The 16,660-nt window shown below is 37.2% G+C and overlaps 1 protein-coding gene across 4 annotated transcripts in view; it reads left to right on the plus strand.

Moving 5' to 3' along the window:
- LOC139817313 (uncharacterized) overlaps positions 1–16,660 on the plus strand; it is a 43,733-nt gene that overhangs the window by 15,605 nt on the left and 11,468 nt on the right. For 2 of the 4 annotated variants that reach the window (XR_011733192.1, XM_071785291.1), the window contains exons 3-7: positions 760–1,708; positions 4,833–4,987; positions 7,938–8,187; positions 11,689–11,910; positions 15,380–15,575. Coding sequence is in view for 2 of the 4 variants with exons in the window: in XM_071785291.1 (XP_071641392.1) it covers positions 760–1,708; positions 4,833–4,987; positions 7,938–8,187; positions 11,689–11,910; positions 15,380–15,575 (1,772 nt within the window). In the remaining 2 variants the exon portion in view is untranslated. Of the gene's footprint in view, positions 1–759; positions 1,709–4,832; positions 4,988–7,937; positions 8,188–8,860; positions 9,106–11,688; positions 11,911–15,379; positions 15,576–15,911; positions 16,659–16,660 lie in introns of those variants that run through there. The other 2 variants (XM_071785290.1, XR_011733193.1) reach the window with 2 other exon arrangements.

Raw genomic sequence — 16,660 nt, forward strand, 5'->3', positions numbered from 1 at the left:
CTTTTTTTTTTTTGTGTGTGTATGTTTTTTTTATTCCCTTCAGGCTACGCAATGTTATACAGAATATTCAATTACTCAAGGGATATCCGACTGTACAGGTGTTTGACATTGTATTCGATCGATATGGGATTCGAGCACCGCGTCCATCGATGAAACTAAATACGAACTTTTTGTCACGCACGTTACACATCAGTTTATCCACAAAATTTTGAGGTCATGAAATTTTCACGGCAAATGGATTGCCATCACATGTTATTCATTAGCGAATGATTGGCGCGGCATAGGCATATGCGTTTCGAAAGTTATCGGTTGGCTTTGGACAGCGATCGCTAAAATGATTAAAATACGTTCACTTCAATCGAGTGTTTTAATATGTTCCGCGAGCGTGCAGCTTTCATATGCAAATGTAAATTTATTCCTACGTTAATTCCTATGTTAATTAAACTAGATACATTGCAGAGATATGAATGCGTGCAATATTAATACGCATATCTCCAACCATTTCCAAGTAAAATGAGAAAAACCAGTTAACTTGAATAAATAGAAATTAAACAATTTGTAAAGAGAAAATTGACGAGTTAATTCACTAAAGTGACTAATTACCATTCTTGATAAATATTTTACGTGAAAGGGACAAGAGAGTGCGATCTCTTTTACAAAAACTTCACATGTACGCTTGAACATTAATTTTTGCTCTAAGAATCCTGCTTCTTCTGCTATACGAGGTAATGCTCTAGAATCTATGGTGTTCTATTTCAGGGAGTCTGTCGCAGGATCTTGCCGGATCCCGAACAGTATGGCACCGGCCGCAATTCCCTGGCACCCGAGGCGAGCCGCAGCCCACGAAACTCTCTGATACCTGACGATTACTGCAGAAGCCCGCGGGGCTCCCTAATACCGGACCCGAATAGGAGCCCACGCAATAGTCTAGTACCCGACATGGTACGGTCGCCGCGGAATAGCCTGACGCCGGAAGTCTCTCACAGTCCGCGTCACTCCCTGGTGCCGGACTCGGCGCTCAGCCCGAGAAATTCTCTGGTGCCGGACGTGGCCTATAATCGGAGTCCACGAAATAGTATGGCGGTCGGCGGCTCCAGAATATCCCTCTTGCCGGAGAACGGTAACGCGATCGCGGCCCTTAATCGTAGCCCCAGACACTCGTTGGTGCCGGACTCGACGAGAAGTCCGCGAGGCAGCATGGCGAACTTGGACTTCGACCGAAGTCCACGTGGCTCGATCTGCCCAGACCTGCATAGGATACCCAGGGGGAGTATCACGCCCATGGAGGTCGTGGACAGGAGTCCACGCGGTTCGATAGCCTCGGAGTGTCTGAACCAGAGTCCCCGCGGCTCTATCGCGCCCGATCCCAACAGATCGCCCAGAGGATCGATAGCGCCGGACCCGAATCGGTCCCCGCGCGGATCGATATGCCCGCCGGAGAGCAACAGGAGTCCGAGAGGTTCGATCGTACTGCACGACCAGACGAATCGATCGCCGCGCGGAAGCATTGGTATGAACGACGCCGACAGACACTCGAGAGGCTCTCTCGGAGCCATCAACGACGACGAGAACAGAAGTCCCAGAGGAAGCATCGGGCCTGACGGGATCAATAGAAGTCCTAGAGGTAGTCTCGGAGGGCATCAAGACAGAAGGGCGGCGAGGGGCAATCTGGGCTTGCAAGATCCTAGAAGAGCTTCCGCGGATCAGGGTAAGAATTTAAAATTTCTAAATATTCTTAATCCGTTTGATATCCCATCAATTCAGTTTCTTGAAACTCCTTCAAGATACTCTTTTTTGTGTCCTAACATTTTTAAAATATATTATTTTTTAAATTTAACAAGTATAATAATTGCTAGGATTGCTATTACACGGTGAAAGTAATTACTAAGCTTCGAGTTGTGGACTATGCTTTTTCCACACAACACAAATAATCGAGAGTTACGATATTGGACTCACCACAGACTTGTCTTCGCGCATCGTAGCCGATGTTGCGTAATCTTCGATACAAAAACTACCGCGAAAATGTAGTCCTTGGATGTATCGTGTATCCAAGCCGCAATGCTCTGCATCCGAATACCAAAATACAGATATAATTCAATCGCGAAATTATAGCGTCGCGGTGAAACGCAACGCGATGTGCAAAGGAAACGTTCGCGTTTGCCGCAAATGCGGTCAGATTGTGCCAATAATATGCCTACATACGCGACATATCAATCATACATGACGGAATTAAACAATTTCCCGTTCAGTTATTGACTGGAGAAATTGCTGGATGCGAATACATTTGTTAAAAAGAATAATAAGCTTATTCGGGGATTAAGTAAATTTTATTATGTATCGCATATTAAAATAAATATTAAAAATAATCGATGTTTTTATCTATTTTCTGCTTGTCGAGTAATTATAAGCGAAGCTGTTTTATATACGGTTTAAGGACGGATCATAAAATATTCATCAGTGAGATTTCACGCAAGCGTTTCCTTACATCCCCCACTTACAGGCTGAGCATCTACCTCGAGGCAAGTATCTTCTCTCCTTCGGGGAATGTAATGGCAATTTGACGCTCATTACCGTACGCCCGACGTCAGGTCTCTGGAGAGGCCGATTAGTTTTCTCCCATGTTCCGGGTATTGAGTGCGACAGACGCGCATAATATATCTCGAATGACAGAAATTGGTCGGTAGGCGATACACTCTCGTGCGTGTCGATTGCGCACGGTATCGCACATCCGATACTTCTCACTGAAATCCTGCGGCGGATGCGACAGACACTCGCGCTTCGGAGTAACGTAATCATGACGCACGAACAGAAGGAACGGATCTGCCTAGAGATGTAAAATAATATCGACAAGTCGACAACGATCCGACGTCGATTCCGGTGCGAGGCTTTCATTAAGAAACAACCCCCTTGTCGATATCCTTCCCTCTTAATTTTCCGTATTGTCGCTCGGTTAAATTTATTGCGATTTAATCAGGTCAGACGAACGCGAAGTACCTTCAAATTCTCCCATCGATCTTTCCATTGCGTCACAAGTATAATATAGCATGATATATTCGAAATTAATGCGCAGCAAGATAAGATATACTAAATAATATAAAAAGCATTTTCTATAAGTTTAATTTTGCACTAATATTTAGATTTGATTTAACATGTAAATTATCAGTTTCCTCCTCACAAAAATTCAGCTTTCGATATGTTAATTGCCGTAATAAACCACGAATCATATTTTTGGCAAGTTCAGTTCTGGCAAGTTATTAGACTTAAACATATCGTGTGCTAAATTGCTATTGGCGGTTGGAAAACCCACACATATAGTAGTGTTGTATAATAGTATTAAACCTCCTAAGTCGACCTATGCAAATTGGTTCACCACAATCTCAGATATATATATGCGCATGCAGATATGTATATATATATATATCTCGCGGTGATAATTCGCTACTAATATTCCTGAATAAAGATAAAACTCACGAGAAACAGAAACTTAATAATTCCTCACGCTAAGACGGCTTTTTTATTGCCGCGCGATTCTCGGGGCGACGCCAACACGAGGGCAAGAAAATCAAACGCGAGGCAAGTAAGAGACATTTGCCCGAGCGATAATTAACGTCACGCGGGAAAGTTACGTTTCGGTCGGCGCAAATTGGCCTGATTTTCTCGCGCGTGCACACGATACTTATTAACGTTAGTAGCTACACTAAACCACCACCGGTCACGAGATTGAAATATGCGTCTGAGACATATTCCCATACTTACCCACTTTGCCCGACTGCGATGCGAAAGGGATTGCGTGCGTGTTCTTAGCCGGCCAGATAAACTGCTCGAAGCGTAAGTTTCTCCTTGAATAATCTGAAACAGTAAAAATGCAAATACACAATGAATAATTCATTATAATTTTGTAATTGTTCTGATCTCGTAAGTATTGTAATAATGTGACACGTGTCACACAACAACGCATTAAACCGCTTTCTTAAAGGTTTTATCGCTCGAATTCGCGCCCACCGCCCATATGATTATCGCCAGGAGATCGATAGCGACAAGATTGACCTGTTTACCGAACTACCGGCGGGCGAGCGAAGTCGATAAATTTCGCGGCGAGAAACGCGTCGCAATAATCAAAATCTCCCCAGCAGATGGGATTCGTATTCTGTAAATTGAAAGCGCGGATTTATCGCGCGAAGCAGCGCGCATTACGCAGAAGCTTGTTGACAAAGATATCTCATCGCCTGAGTTTGCAGTGCATGATGTCTCTTCACAACGAGCGAATTTCCTGCAAATGGAGGATACAAATTTAATTGCGCACTAATACTGTTAATTGGCGCGCCGTTTACCATTGTTCGTAGTTATCTAGTGTTCATTAATTGCAAAACAAAGAGAGTCAAAAACTAGAAACTAGTTAGAATAAAATAATCCCCAAAAATTCAAACGCAAAAATAAATGGATATTATAACTTTATATACAGTCTATTTAGAAAATATCCCACATATACAAGTTAAGTTCATGTAAAATTTTCATAAAAAATTTAGCCAATCTGACGCACATTAATTGTAATTCGTATGTATAGAATTTGAGAATACATCCCAGTCGTAAAAAAGAAATTGCAAATCGATGAAAAAAGTAGAAGTATCTTTTGTCAAACAAAACGTCAGCAAGTTCGAAGAATACGAGATTCTATTTTGCAATTTTTACGCCCGCGCGAACTGTTTCGCGTTCCGTGTCTTCATAAATATTCACGGGATATCGCGCGAAGAATTGTGCGCGAGATACTTCTTTCTCGTGCAGGAATTTCGAAAGGCAGTCGAATAAATTCAAATATTTGCGCTTGTGTCCAGGGAGCACGAGAAACCGAAGTTCCTCGCCTTATCGTCAAAGAGAAGTGAGCTCGGGAAGCGTCAGATCAGGCGGAAGTGGTGGAGCACAGGTCAATCTGGGATATGGAACGAACGCTTGGGCCGATTCCAGGCGAGCCAGCAGCTCCGTTTCGCAGGTAACTGATTCTCTCTCTCTCTCTCTCTCTCTCTCTCTCTCTCACTCTCATTCTCACTCACTCTTTCTTGTCGTGCAATCCCGGTTTGCAACGTTCAAGGAATTTCTTTCTCGACCATGCCGTTACAGTGCACGCCCTAGTTGTGTTACGAGTGTTCCGGAATTTCTCGTCCGAGCGACGGAAACGGGCGACTGGGACGCTCTCCATCTTTATGACTCAACAGATATATACCGCGGGCAACTCGAGGTTGCAATTTGTCATTTATCATCCGTTGCAGTAATTACGATGAACTGAAGCAGTTGCAGGCAGAAAGCACGAGAGCATTCTTTTTATTCGTCGGAAGTGCGCTAACAAGGCAACTTCCGTAAACCACGAGTTGTGCAAAGAGGAAAAAGAAAGTGGAACTTTTTCCGAACGCAGACTGGTTTGGTACAAGTGCATAATACTTTTTTTCTTTTACACAATCATTTCTGCGACCAAAATATTGTTTTAGATATTGAGAATAATGAGTTCACGCGAGTTTGATGTAACTGATTTTAAACTTTTCACAGAGCGAGAGCAATTAATGGCAATTAATAAATAATACCTATTATCATAAAATTTTACATTGTATAATAATATAAATTTCAAAATTTTATGTTCCTTTTTGTAAAATCTAAATATTTGCATAAATTTTAATAACAGTACATGCATATTAAACTTTATATTGAATATGCATATTTGCCCTAAACATACATATATATTATGCCTTTTCACAATATAAAGCAAATTATTAATTAATTTTATTTTATTAATATTTCGTGAGTACGGCGATGCAGAAATTATTGGGTAGACTTTCTTTAAACTACGATACGGACTACAGATTCGCATAATTATCTAAATGCAGAAAGATTTTGGATTCAAATGTATTAAGGCTCGGATTCTCGCGGGAATTTCGTTCTAAAAGTTGATCTTTGCCAAACGCATTTTTATCGAGACAAAACCGGTCAAGTGCAGTCTTGCGAAAGCGTTATTTCCCGTCTTTTTTTTCGTCGCTTATGCTTCCAAGTAATTTTCCTTATTACTCCAGGGACATCCCGTCGACTTCGTAAGACTTTTTACAATTTTAAGTGAAATGAGCCAGAAATCTGCTCGTATAGTAAGCATGATAAAAGACAGACGACCACCCGCCCTGAAAATAGTCTATCTTATTTAACCGGAAAGAATGTTATATTAATCATACTTGTATAACGAAGAGATTGTGATGATAATACCGCTTATTTTCCAAGATTGGTCATTTATCTTTTTGTTAAATTACACGAACTATAGAAAGTATTTCCTCCGTATATTGCACCTATCAACGGAAAGTTTTCCTCTAAAAAAGAAGCTTAAACGATCTAAAATTGCACTTCGGACTGGTTTTCTGGTGCAGACGCAGCATGGCACGATATGTTGCTGCAATGCACGCGAGGCGAGGTCGAGTGAATGACGATACAAGCTTCACCGCGAGATCCTCCACGCCCGTATCCCTGGTGGCATGCTCATTGCCTTTTGATGGAAAACTCTAATGAGCTTTCTGCGAAGATAAATATGTTTAATCACGCTTAACAAACAAAGCAGAAAAGTTATGCAAAAGATAAAGAAGATCAACTGATAAAGGGAAAAGGAGAATAAAAAGTGAAGCATATATATAGGATATATGTTTCAAAACTTTGATCAATATTTTAAGTTCTCCTTCATACTTTTCTTAGAAAAATTCAAAGACAATTTTTTTTCGAGATTTCTTTGAGAAATAAAACCTGACTGAGATGCATCTTGACTTCGCAACTTTAATGACGGATGACGGAACAAATCCATACGATGAAATTAAAGCATTTTGCAAATTGTTAAAGCAATTATTATAAGCGCATGCTATTATTTCCTACGAAAATTATAGTGTGAAGCTGCACGAAGAATGCCGCGCACACTTTGCTCGTGACAGCTTGAATTTTTGTCGCACAGATCACATCCGCGGCTTATTTCCGCGGTTATATCCGCGCGAAAAACGTACCCGAGACGTGTACGCGCTACCCGAGGATTTCTCGAAGAATCTTATTCCGTAGAACGCGCGGGCGCGTAAAACGAGAATCGACGACAGTCAATGAGAGAGAGGAGATCGTATCTGCGAAGCAGTGCTCATGCTTTTCAGGACCGCTTATTGGATCTACGTTGTGTGGAAAGTGAACGGAATGTAAATTGATCTCGAGTCTGACGCCAAATCTACGCGGCGGCGGCGTTGCGAAGAAGCACAGCTGGATAAAAAGTGCCGAAATAACCAATAATTAAAGCGTACCGTAGAGTCGGGTTTCTCCATAGAATGTAAAAAGTATCGACTTTCATTTGCTAGTGATTAAATTGCTACGTAAAACCTTTCGCACGGTGCATTGAATTTTTATTCATTAAGAAAAAAAGTAATCTACTCAAAAGAATTTTTTGTAAAATCGTTGAATACACCGTTTTTAAAATTCGGACCGCCGTTAATTTTTATTTCTGAATTGCGAACGTGTTAGTTAATACGGGTTCCTACTGAAAGCCGGGAAAAACTGTACTTATTTCATCGCTAATTGGATTATTTTATAATCAGCGAAATACAGAAATAGGAAATGGTGCACGGCAACGTAGACCGACATAAGGTAATTAAGATAAAATAAAACAAAATTAAACTAATGTTTTACTGAAATATAATTACAATAAGTAAAAAATGCAAAGAAAGAAACAGAGAGAGAGAGAGGGGGGGAAGGAAGGGAGTTAAAATAAATTAAAAGTTAGAATGTGTCTTTTATAGCTTTATAGCTTTGTGAAATCTTTTCCATAATAAAGTCTAATGTTACGTATATGCTATTAATCAGAATGAATGTACTTGCCGGCACAAAATTATATTACATTAAGTACGGGAGAAAATCTGATTTGAGCTGGTCGCGTGTGCTTTCAGCTTTCAGGCGATGAATCGCGCCGGCTTTGCGCCAGCGGCGCGAAGGCACCTGAAAAGGGTGATGTGGAGGCTGCGAATCTCGGTGTGGCGACCTATGGCTCAGTCGTGTTTCAATTGAAAGACGCCCACCTCGAGGCGAACGGCATCTGTGACTTCGTCTTTCGCGCTTTGAGAGTTATCAGCAAGACGATGACGTTCACCATATGTCTGACCTGTTTGTCCACTGTGCCTATTTTGATGTTCATCTTCGGTGAGTAAAGAGACACGGGCAGATGCGGATAGAAACGAAATGGTTTCGATTAATCTCGGTTGCGCGAATCGAGAGAGGTCTTCGACCGGTAATCGACCATGTATGGATAACTTAATCACGAGAAAGTATGTTCAGATAGCATGATGAATATTACATAATGACTATCAGCTGGATAAGTGGGTTGAAAATGACCTCACCGAAGTTAGTTCAATCCGTTTTACACTTTGAAACAAAAAGCCGATCGATACCTCTCTCTGGCAGTATATCCATAACAACTATAACGGCAGGGTCTCGTGAGACCTAGAGAGGAAAACTATACAGTCTATCCCTCTTTGATTTATGGCGCTTTTTAAATTCAAGAATTGCCAGCGTTATTTTTTTTTAGTAGATATTACTTAACATTTTTTTTATCTTACTTGTTTTCAATATGTAATACTTTCTCGATATTGCTTTTAATGATTATTATACGAATATGTGCCAGTAAAAAGATATTCGGTTGATACTTAAAAGAATGATGTAGAACGAGTGATTGAACAAGATGTTCTCTTAAACTTTCTTTGTGTTTCGCTAAACTACGTAAAATCTTGTAGCTTTTTCTGATGTAAATTTTTCTCCATTACATATCTCTCGCGAAAGTTAAAACTCTTTTATTGCCTCTTTAACCTCTCTTAAGGGAATAGCTTTACGCATAGCCCGGCGGAGATAATTTTGCAGATATCAAAGAAAATTTTCAACGTAGTACCCATCAGTATCGCGCTGTGTTTAGTCACTTTTCTCTCTTCAACACTAATCTCCAAGTTCAACTTGAGTTAAAAATACGGAACCTGATAGCGAGAGATAATTCCCCGGAGTATTTCACGTGAAAGACGCGTCAATCAGGATAGCGGATAAGGTTCTTTTATCAGCGTCCTGGCAGAAGTATGTATATTTCGCACTATCGTTAATAATATAAATTTACATTTGAAATTTTTTACGAATAAACTGGCGAAATTTCTCTCCAGTGTGGGGAAGATTTATTAGCAGACAATTTTTAAAGTTCGCAATCTATCACGTAATCATATTGCTTGCAATAATATAATTTTGTGGAGCTATTAGGTATTGCACTTGATGTATATTCTTTTATATATCTAACATATAATGATATATTAGAACAACATAATTATATTTTTCATTATATTTTTAGAAAAGAAATGCAATTAAACTTCGAGATAAACTCAGAAATAATAATTTATTATTCAGGTAAATATGAGAGATATCCTTTTTCCTATAATTTGCTCGCGGTGTAAAATTCAAAATAAAGCCTACTATATTAAAAAATGAGATATAATATATATACATAAAATATATATTAAAATATGCGGCATACAAAATTATAAATAGAATTCTATCTTGAAATTTAATGCAAATTATAGACCACCTAAAGATTCAAGATGCAAATGGTGCATTGTTTTCTTCCCTCATGAAGTTTCAACCAGCGAAATGTAAATATTTGATCAATGTTCACGGCGGTAGGAAAAGAGATTTGCGGCAAGGCAAAGTAAATAAAATCTTACTTCTCCCAACAAATCTTTTTACATTTTACGAAATCAAATTTCCCAGTCTGTTCCTAATGGTATTCCTAATGGTATTCACGTGTGATTTTGCAATATTTACATATAGTTTTAATATAACTAAATTTTAATGCAATAATAAATTTCTTAATAAGTTTCTATCAGAAATGCAGCACCTATACGCATTTCCCCTTCCGGCCAATTCAGTTGAAATTCCACGAAATGTACGACATAATTTCTGAGCTAATTAATGCTACCGGGATTACGACACGTGAATCGCTAGCGTGTTGAGCTTGCAGCATGCAAGCATACTTAATTTCTCGAGCAGGTTACTCGCGCAGTAGGGAGCACGGACGTTCAACCTGATTTATTGTAAACCTGGTGCATTCACCTCCCGGCAAAATCCACCTAGTAAGAACGTGCAATCGATAATAATGGCATAGGTAAGCTGCGAAAGTGACCGCAGATCGTCGATTCCAAATACGACTTAAAACTTTCGTAAATCACGATACGAAAATGGAATTAATGTCATAGATTGGGAACTGTGCTGTGAAAATTTAATGAGGCACTTAAAGTTGAGCACTTAAAGAGCTAATTCGAGCAATGCGAAGCATATTGAATTCTCAATTAGAATTAGAACGCTACTGAGAAGATTTCTTCATCAAAATGCGCGATGAAGAAATCTTCTCAGTAGAAAGAATATAAGAAGTGATCAGTATATCTCACGATTTCCGGCTTTCCGAGAAAGTTTATCTAATTATTTCGAGCTCACGAGATTCACTCATTACAGTGTTGCAAAGCAAAGATAATAAAGATAAGAAATTTAGAATAATGTTTCCTTGGAATTATTTAATTTTTTATAAATATTACAATACCTTTGCAATTATCGAAGTATTTACGACGACGGTATTGATTTCTCATCGCAGCGAATGTCACGAAATAAATTCTTAAAAAAAAAAACCGTCGGGGATTGTGCTGTAGCAGAAAATAGTTTATACATACACAGAAAATGCGCATAATAACGAGATACCCATTACTCTAGTATCGCTGCGGAGAATATGAGGTATGCACATGTTATCCTGAGTCGAGCGTCGAACCAGAACGTGATACACAGAATGGACGTCAGGCAACAAGCAATTAATGCTAAATTATTCCTCGCTGGCGTTGCAAAAAGCGTATAATAATGATGCGCGCCAGATATACGTTAGATCTTAATTGATGGACAAGAATATCGGTTAAGGAGCGCCTCTCTCTCTCTCTCTCTCTCTCTTTTTTTTTGACGAGGAAGGACAATAAGCTCTAGATGAATTACTATATCCCGTATTATTTCTGGTTATTACTCAAACTATCGACGGCGCCATAAAACGTCTACTAATGAAGCAAGTTGCAGCGAGAAAACGACGGAGGCAGAAGTCATATAATCAATTATCGAGTTTACTGCAAATTGCACTTATTATACGATGCCATGCAACGTGACATCAAAATTATTCCGTATATGTCTTATATGTTTAACTAAAGATACACTGTAAAAAATTTAATGTCCCAGAAAGTCCACTCTAAATTTTGTGTTAAAATAACTCATGCATTGTGTTATTTTAACACAAAATTGGAAAGGTTATATCGACTAAAACAACATTTCTAAATGTAAAAAATAACACAATGTATGAGTTATTTTAACACAAAATTTAGAGTGGACTTTCTGGGACATTAAATTTTTTACTGTGTAATTTTACATTTTATATTCAAAAGAAATATAAAAGAATATATTGCGTATTAATTTTCGACGTGCACAGCAGACTTTTTGAAGCCAGATTCAGACCGAACACGAATGAATAGAATTAGCATAGTTTTGTGTTTAGTTCGCATTTGTTTGTTTCGTTCTAAATTCGCCCTTTGTGTTGCAACAAACGGCAAACATGTTAACAATCAATGTTTGAATTTATTTTTGCAGGTGTGCAGTTCATTAAGGATTGCCCTAAAGAACCGTATATTCCCGTGTACATGCTGATCGGGGGAGTTTTGGGCGCTGTGCGTATGTTCTGGGCGTTGTATTCGCAGTTACGCTCCCGGAGGCCGGAAGTCTTGTCCGTTCCCGCCGTCAGACCACACGTCTCGCCTATGAAATTACTCTCCATAGCTTTATCATGCTTCCTGGTCGCGTGGTTCGTGTTAGGTAAGCAAGAAATTTCATCTAAAATTGTACACGACGTGTTATATTTCGCACCGCCAGAACTTTCGGAGCGTTAAAGCCACAGAGGATTTACTCGACGAGTATATGCGTGAGTCGGATTACGAAAATACATGTTTCATTATATTCGGCTTTATAATAACTTTATGCAAACGTAATTAAATATTAGAAGATAATCGTTACGTACAAGATAGAGCAAATTGCAGATAAATAATGATAAAAATGAATAATTCCTATTATTTTTAAAATAATAAAATAAATAGTTCCTATTCTCCTTAACATTTTTTTGATAACTAATTATATAATTTTTATTCTCTACTTATCTCTTTGTTTTCCACTGTTTTTCTGTTTTTATTTCATTAGTTATTCACATTTTGTTGTACTTTATAATTTAATTTTATTGCACTATATTTTATATTTTTAAAATAAAATTCTCTAAGGTAAAATTTAGGTTCCTAATAGAAATCTCTTGTATGGCAGGCCTGAATAGAGATTTTGAAAAGTTTTAAATGACGTAGTGTTATAGCTATAAAAAATAATTCCGTCGCGATATTATTATATTATATTGTTCCATAAATTGCAGCGTGTATTATATTTAACTCTCTTGCATATTGGTCTTAATTGCGCATGGAACTTTCCGTTCCATGTTATTCTTATGAAGTTTTATGTTGACGAAAATATCGGTCAAGTTGCTGTTGGCTTTGCTTATATTTGCACGTTGCAAAATAGACGGTTTTAACGGCGTGTCCTATCTTTAGCGATAAATGGATCAAATATAGTCCAGCAGCCACCGCCTGTTTTTTTCAGTGATTAATAACAGGCTAAATCTTCGTGAGTAGGTTCGGTTCGACAAGACGCCCAAGTCTTCCCTGTGAAAATTCTCGATAGAGGTAGCTAATGAAGTGCACAGGTGTAAAACATGTCAATTTGGTGGAGTGTCGAAATTGTCTGACTAACAGTAAGTTTTTTATTGAAATGTTAAGATAATTGGATAATAAACTCGGAAAATCAATTGTCCTACAAAATGGATGGTTTGACTGGAGCGTCCTCCGCTCCGAATATGTCCAAATAACGAGATCATAAAAATTATTAATAACCAGCTGATTTTTTGTATGCAGCTTAGTAAATATTTGTATAATGAATTGGCCACATAGTCCTACAAATTTGGTGGTACGTTTTCCCAGTCCTACGCTTGGAAGTTGTCGATTCCACGGTAACACTTTTTTCATTAATAACAACCTAGTTATAATTTTTTTCCTATCGGGAATAAAGTGTAGAAACACAATTTTACCACTGTCCTACACAAAAGTGGTATGTATTTCCAGGAATAGATATATCTTGTTCACAAATTTAACTGTATATTTTGATATACAGTTAAATGCATAAATAATCCCGAGTAAATCACGTTGTCGTTACACATTAAAAAAAAGCCCAAACACAATTCTGTACTCTGTAAAACTTTAGTATATGTCAAGCGGCCCTGATAAGCATGTACCATTTTCCACCGATAAGGTTGTAAATGCGTTTATGGCAATATTTTTTTTAACATAACGAATAAGAATCACTAATATTAATGGAATAATTGATTATCTTAAATTATTAAAGAGGTTGAATATTATTAACTAATATTATTATCAATTGCTCATTTTTTAAATATTTTTTTAATGAAGTCAATGATATGAGCATAATTGATTGAGATGGGGAACGCTTAGAGCGCTGCTGTGAAGTATTTCCGTCGGAGCGTTGTTTAAAAACTTATAACCTTAATGAGTAAATATGGACTGCTTTTTGTGCAATTTACTTCGTGAAAACCCAAAGTTTCGCATAATAATAATATATAATAATATAATAATATTATAATTATAATTATATTATAATATAATATTATATTATAATATTATATTATATTATAATAATATAATATAAGATATATTATATTATATTATATTATATATATATATATATATATATATATATATATATATATATATATATTATTATATATATTATTATTATATTATATTATAATAATAAATATATATCTTATATTATAATTATATTATATTTAAAAAAAGTATGATTTTGCTTACGAATACATGTGTCCCAAATTACATAAACTACAACTACAAAATTATGTTATTTTCAATATTCTTGTAGGACTAGCGATACATACCTATTTTTTGGTAGGACACTGTTTGATTTATGCAAAGAATGCACTAACTTAACATATGTTTTTTTTGTCCTACGGTTATTAATGAAAAAAGTGTTACCGTGGATTCGACAACTTCCAAGCGTAGGACTGAGAAAACGTACCACCAAATTTGTAGGACTATGTGGCCATTTCATTATACAAATATTTACTAAGCTGCATACAAAAAATCAGCTGGTTATTAATAATTTTTATGATCTCGTTATTTGGACATATTCGGAGCGGAGGACGCTCCAGTCAAACCATTCATTTTGTAGGACAATTTTTTTCCGAGTTTATTATTCAATTATCTTAACATTTCAATAAAAAACTTACTGTTAGTTAGACAATTTCGACACCCCACCAAATTGACATGTTTTACACCTGTGCACTTCATTAGCTACCTCTATCGAGAATTTTCACAGGGAAGACTTGGGCGTCTTGTCGAACCGAACCTACTCACGAAGATTTAGCCTGTTATTAATCACTGAAAAAAACAGGCGGTGGCTGCTGGACTAATATTAAAATATCGCAAAAGTGCGCTTTAATAGTGCCGTTATTAATCAACATATACAGTTATCTTTATTTTTTTTTTAAATAAATTGTCGATATATATTATAAAATATTATGCTACGTGTATGATATATTAAATTTATGGATTGATTATATTTTTCCATTTTACTTTTATACTTGAGATTTTCTTAAAAATAATGCCTAATACAGATTCACGTGAAATGGCAAAGAGCGTTGAAAGCATGCGCATGTAAATCCGTGTGCGAGAAAAAATTTCGTGATTACAAAAAATTCACGGTTCATGACGATTGAACTGTTCGTGACTAAGCGCCGTCGTGCAATATTTATATATGTATGTATTTCGTGCGGCGCACCAATTCGTACGGCAAAACGCGACAGTTCGTTGGTCGGAATGCAGGACGAGATTGTAGGCTGCTTAACATGTACGTAACGTAGAACGTTATTACTTTGAAAATTTTTAGGCCTAATACAAGAACAATTTTCGAGGTGAAATCGAGTGAACAAACGGATACGAGGAAAATTTTTCTATGTATGTTTCGACAAAATCCTTCGGTATGGCAAACTGAATAATTTGATAACATGAATTAAATAATTTGATAGCTTGATAACATTCTAACTTGATAACATCGATCCCCCGACATTCTATGCGACGCTCCTCCTCTCCTCGCTTATAGACTTTAAATCGAATAATTAATTCCTATAAGTTCATTGTTTTTTCTCTTTTTGTTTTAGGACATTACTGGATACTGCATATAATGTGGCCAGAATACGAACTTTCGTTGTACGCGCCCAATAGGTGGTGTCACAAGACGCTCTATATTTTTTCTTTAGTTCATCTGTGCGTAGCGTACGCGGTTTTATTTGTAATATTAATCGTGGCAGTCGGCCTGGCTTTCTGCAGAATTCTGGAATGCCCTTTACCAGAAAGGTAAGTCAATTTTTGGAACTTGAAATGATCAATTTATCCATCATACAATTTCGGACCAACGACGAAAAGATCAATTGCACTAGTTGCAATAGACCAAATCAATGTTACTCGATTTACTTTAACGAGATATACCTTTGAAACATGTATAAAACTTCAAAAAGTATCTAGTAATTATTTATACAAAAATTCAAACATCTTCGATTATCTACATGTAAGTTTTTGTAAATATTAAACTTAAACATATGGATTTTAATAAATATTAAACATATTGTCCATACGTGTATAAATTTTTATTTTATGTAATTTGTATATTTTCAAATTTCTGTCCTTTTGCAGATATAACAAGCGACAATATATTTCAATAAAAACTATTCTTTCTCAAAATTAAAGTGATGGGAGAGTAACACAGATGCTGTACGAATTTTTCTTGGAATATACGAATATTGCTCATAATGAAAATAAAGGGCGATGTTGACCTAATTCTCGTAAAATTGACGATGAAAAACTACTTTAAGTACGACAACGAAGAACCCGATAATGAAAAATATTTTGTCCCGACGGCACCGCGTTTCAATCTGCGTATGTTACAACATTTGATACATTTGGAGAGCTGAGTAGTAAGGGTCGTGTAACGTGAGGATCATATAAACGCACACCGATCATGTTCCTATCGTCCGGCGATATGTGAACATCGCTCGCAGCTCGCGTTGCGTGCCCACTGTAATAACGACATGATTGGAGAATTCGTGGCGATTGCAAGAGATGCGTAAAACGCTTGGCTTCGCAAAAATATCCATTCCGCAATTTCGTCGTTTGTATTTCACACATACACACACACACAAAAATGGCAAATGCTTAATTTATTGAAATCGTGGTGTCCAATAATTTCGCTGACGCAAAATTACGTTTCCTGAACCAGTACGGTTTGGACAGCATCTTTATTCGGTCTATCTCAAACCACGCACACATCTCAACGCACACATTACAAGTAAAATAAGATAATATGAAATTTATACGTAAGGCAACGAACCCACGATCGATAAGAGCATACTCACGCTCCAAAGCGCGCCCGTTTTGCTCGACTT

The sequence above is a fragment of the Temnothorax longispinosus genome, chromosome 8 (assembly GCF_030848805.1).
Source record: "Temnothorax longispinosus isolate EJ_2023e chromosome 8, Tlon_JGU_v1, whole genome shotgun sequence".
In the NCBI taxonomy this organism is placed as follows: domain Eukaryota; kingdom Metazoa; phylum Arthropoda; class Insecta; order Hymenoptera; family Formicidae; genus Temnothorax; species Temnothorax longispinosus.